Source organism: Protobothrops mucrosquamatus, unplaced genomic scaffold (genome assembly GCF_001527695.2).
Source record: "Protobothrops mucrosquamatus isolate PMUCROS unplaced genomic scaffold, P.Mucros_1.0 scaffold21921, whole genome shotgun sequence".
Lineage (NCBI taxonomy): Eukaryota > Metazoa > Chordata > Lepidosauria > Squamata > Viperidae > Protobothrops > Protobothrops mucrosquamatus.
In genome coordinates this window covers 239-2,105 of record NW_015407676.1, presented here as the reverse complement: position 1 = coordinate 2,105, position 1,867 = coordinate 239, and the positions used below count along the sequence as shown (strand labels likewise).

Genomic DNA, 1,867 nt, shown 5'->3' with positions numbered 1-1,867 from the left:
TCACCGCTTCTGGAGGCAGGTTGTTCCACTGGTTAATTGTTTTAACTGTCAGGAAGTTTCTCCTTAGTTCTAGGTTGCTTCTCTCCTTGATCAGTTTCCATCCGTTGCTTCTTGTCCTGCTCTTTATCGCAGTCATTACTTGTGAATCCAAGGACAGCTAAGGATCAGAAAGAATACCAGGAGGAGGCCCACAGGTTTTCATTTAGGCAATGTTCAATGTTCAACAGTATGCCTCCTTCTTTGGATATCAAGAGCAAGAGCAAGAATACAGAAAGACAGAAAATAGCTGTCTAAACCTTTATCGCTTACCCTGGGAAAACAAGCACCTTCTTTTCTGATGGAAGAAGTCTGTTTGGTGTACTCTCTACCCGGTTTAGTAGAACTGTTCTGACTTTGGAAGCTGGAAACTGCACGTGTATTTGGTGCGGCAGTAAGAGAATAAGGAGAATTGGTGTACTCTTCAAGAGAAGCACGTCCTGTAAGATTTTGAGATGCACGCTGAGAAAGACAGGTGGAGGTGTCCCATGATACTTCTTCAATATATAGCTGTTGTCTTAAACAGAATAAGCATATTGATTTTTAGCGGAACAGGTTACTCAAATGCATCGATATTTTACAGTAGGAAAATAATCCCACTGTAGAAGTATGTTTTTATTTTATATCATAATATGGGTGGTATTCAAATGTAACAAATTATAAAACAATTGTAATGTAAAGACATGGCTTTTTAAAGCTATAACAAAACACTTGGTTTATTTTGCTAAGATTTTTTTGAGAAGGAATAAACATAAAATGACATAAAATATGGAATGAAAGCTGATTCATGAAATTCAAAAATACATGTGTTAGGTTACAGATGTAGAATTTCTTCCATATATTGCATGCAGTAATATACCAAGAAAGAAAAGAGGATAATTGGAAAATATTTCAGTTCTAAATGCTAGCACTAGATGTTTAGATTTCTGATCAATATATAACAGAATATGAACATCACAAGTTGTAAAAGTATCAACATTTATCTATATGTTTTTTGGAAATGAATTATTTTATATAAATAGGATATAAGCTATATTTTTGTTCCAACAGCAAAACAATCTAAATACAAAGGAACTGATATCTCAGAGTTTTTTCTTTATCCTTAATTATCTTCTCTTTCCATTTAAATTCGGTTCTTATTCTTATTATTCCATAGATAATAAAGTAAGACATTTAGGGATGAGAAAAAGGCCTTTGAAGTTGACACATCAACTCTGAAGTGTCTCATAAGAAATAAATTAAATACCGTAGCCTAAAATACTAAATAACCAATTATTGTTGAAATGGGGAGCCATATAAATTGCTTAAATAAATAACCAATAAATATAATTCACCAAACTACTTAGAAATTAAATTCAAGAACTTGGGAAATTAATAGTTTCCTCAAAAATGAGACATATAGGGTACATACTTATTCACTGATGGCTCCTCAACATATGGGTAGCATGTAGTATAATAGCCAGGAAAGACACATGCTTCTGCGGGTTCTGACCATGCCACTGTTACTGCTGCAAACTTGGGGACAAATGGTTTGACCTCTGCTGATAACTTGATGCCCTGATATACAAAATAATTTTGATTACATATACGTTCAGATTATCCACAGAAAGTTAAAAACATTATGTATGTACATGGGAGAAAATATGATTCCTCCGCTCTTGAAACAAGCATGAAGAAATTAAAATGCCAACTGTATATTTAAAACTGCATCAGTAATTTAATGGCTTAAATACTTGCTTTAAAATATACACATACACACATTTATATAAGCATGGAACAACTATTTATGCTGCATGAAGTACAAAAGATGGTTTTCTATCCATTTCAATGA

At 33.3% G+C, this 1,867-nt stretch overlaps 1 protein-coding gene across 1 annotated transcript; it reads right to left on the bottom strand.

Moving 5' to 3' along the window:
* Nucleotides 1–309: 309 nt before the first annotated feature.
* On the bottom strand, nt 310–1,593 carry LOC107301991 (selenocysteine insertion sequence-binding protein 2-like; the record flags this gene model as incomplete). Its single annotated transcript, XM_015831132.1, has 2 exons — nt 310–553; nt 1,448–1,593. Coding segments are annotated over 2 exons (390 nt in total), but the record flags the coding sequence as incomplete, so codon positions are not given.
* Nucleotides 1,594–1,867: the final 274 nt, after the last annotated feature.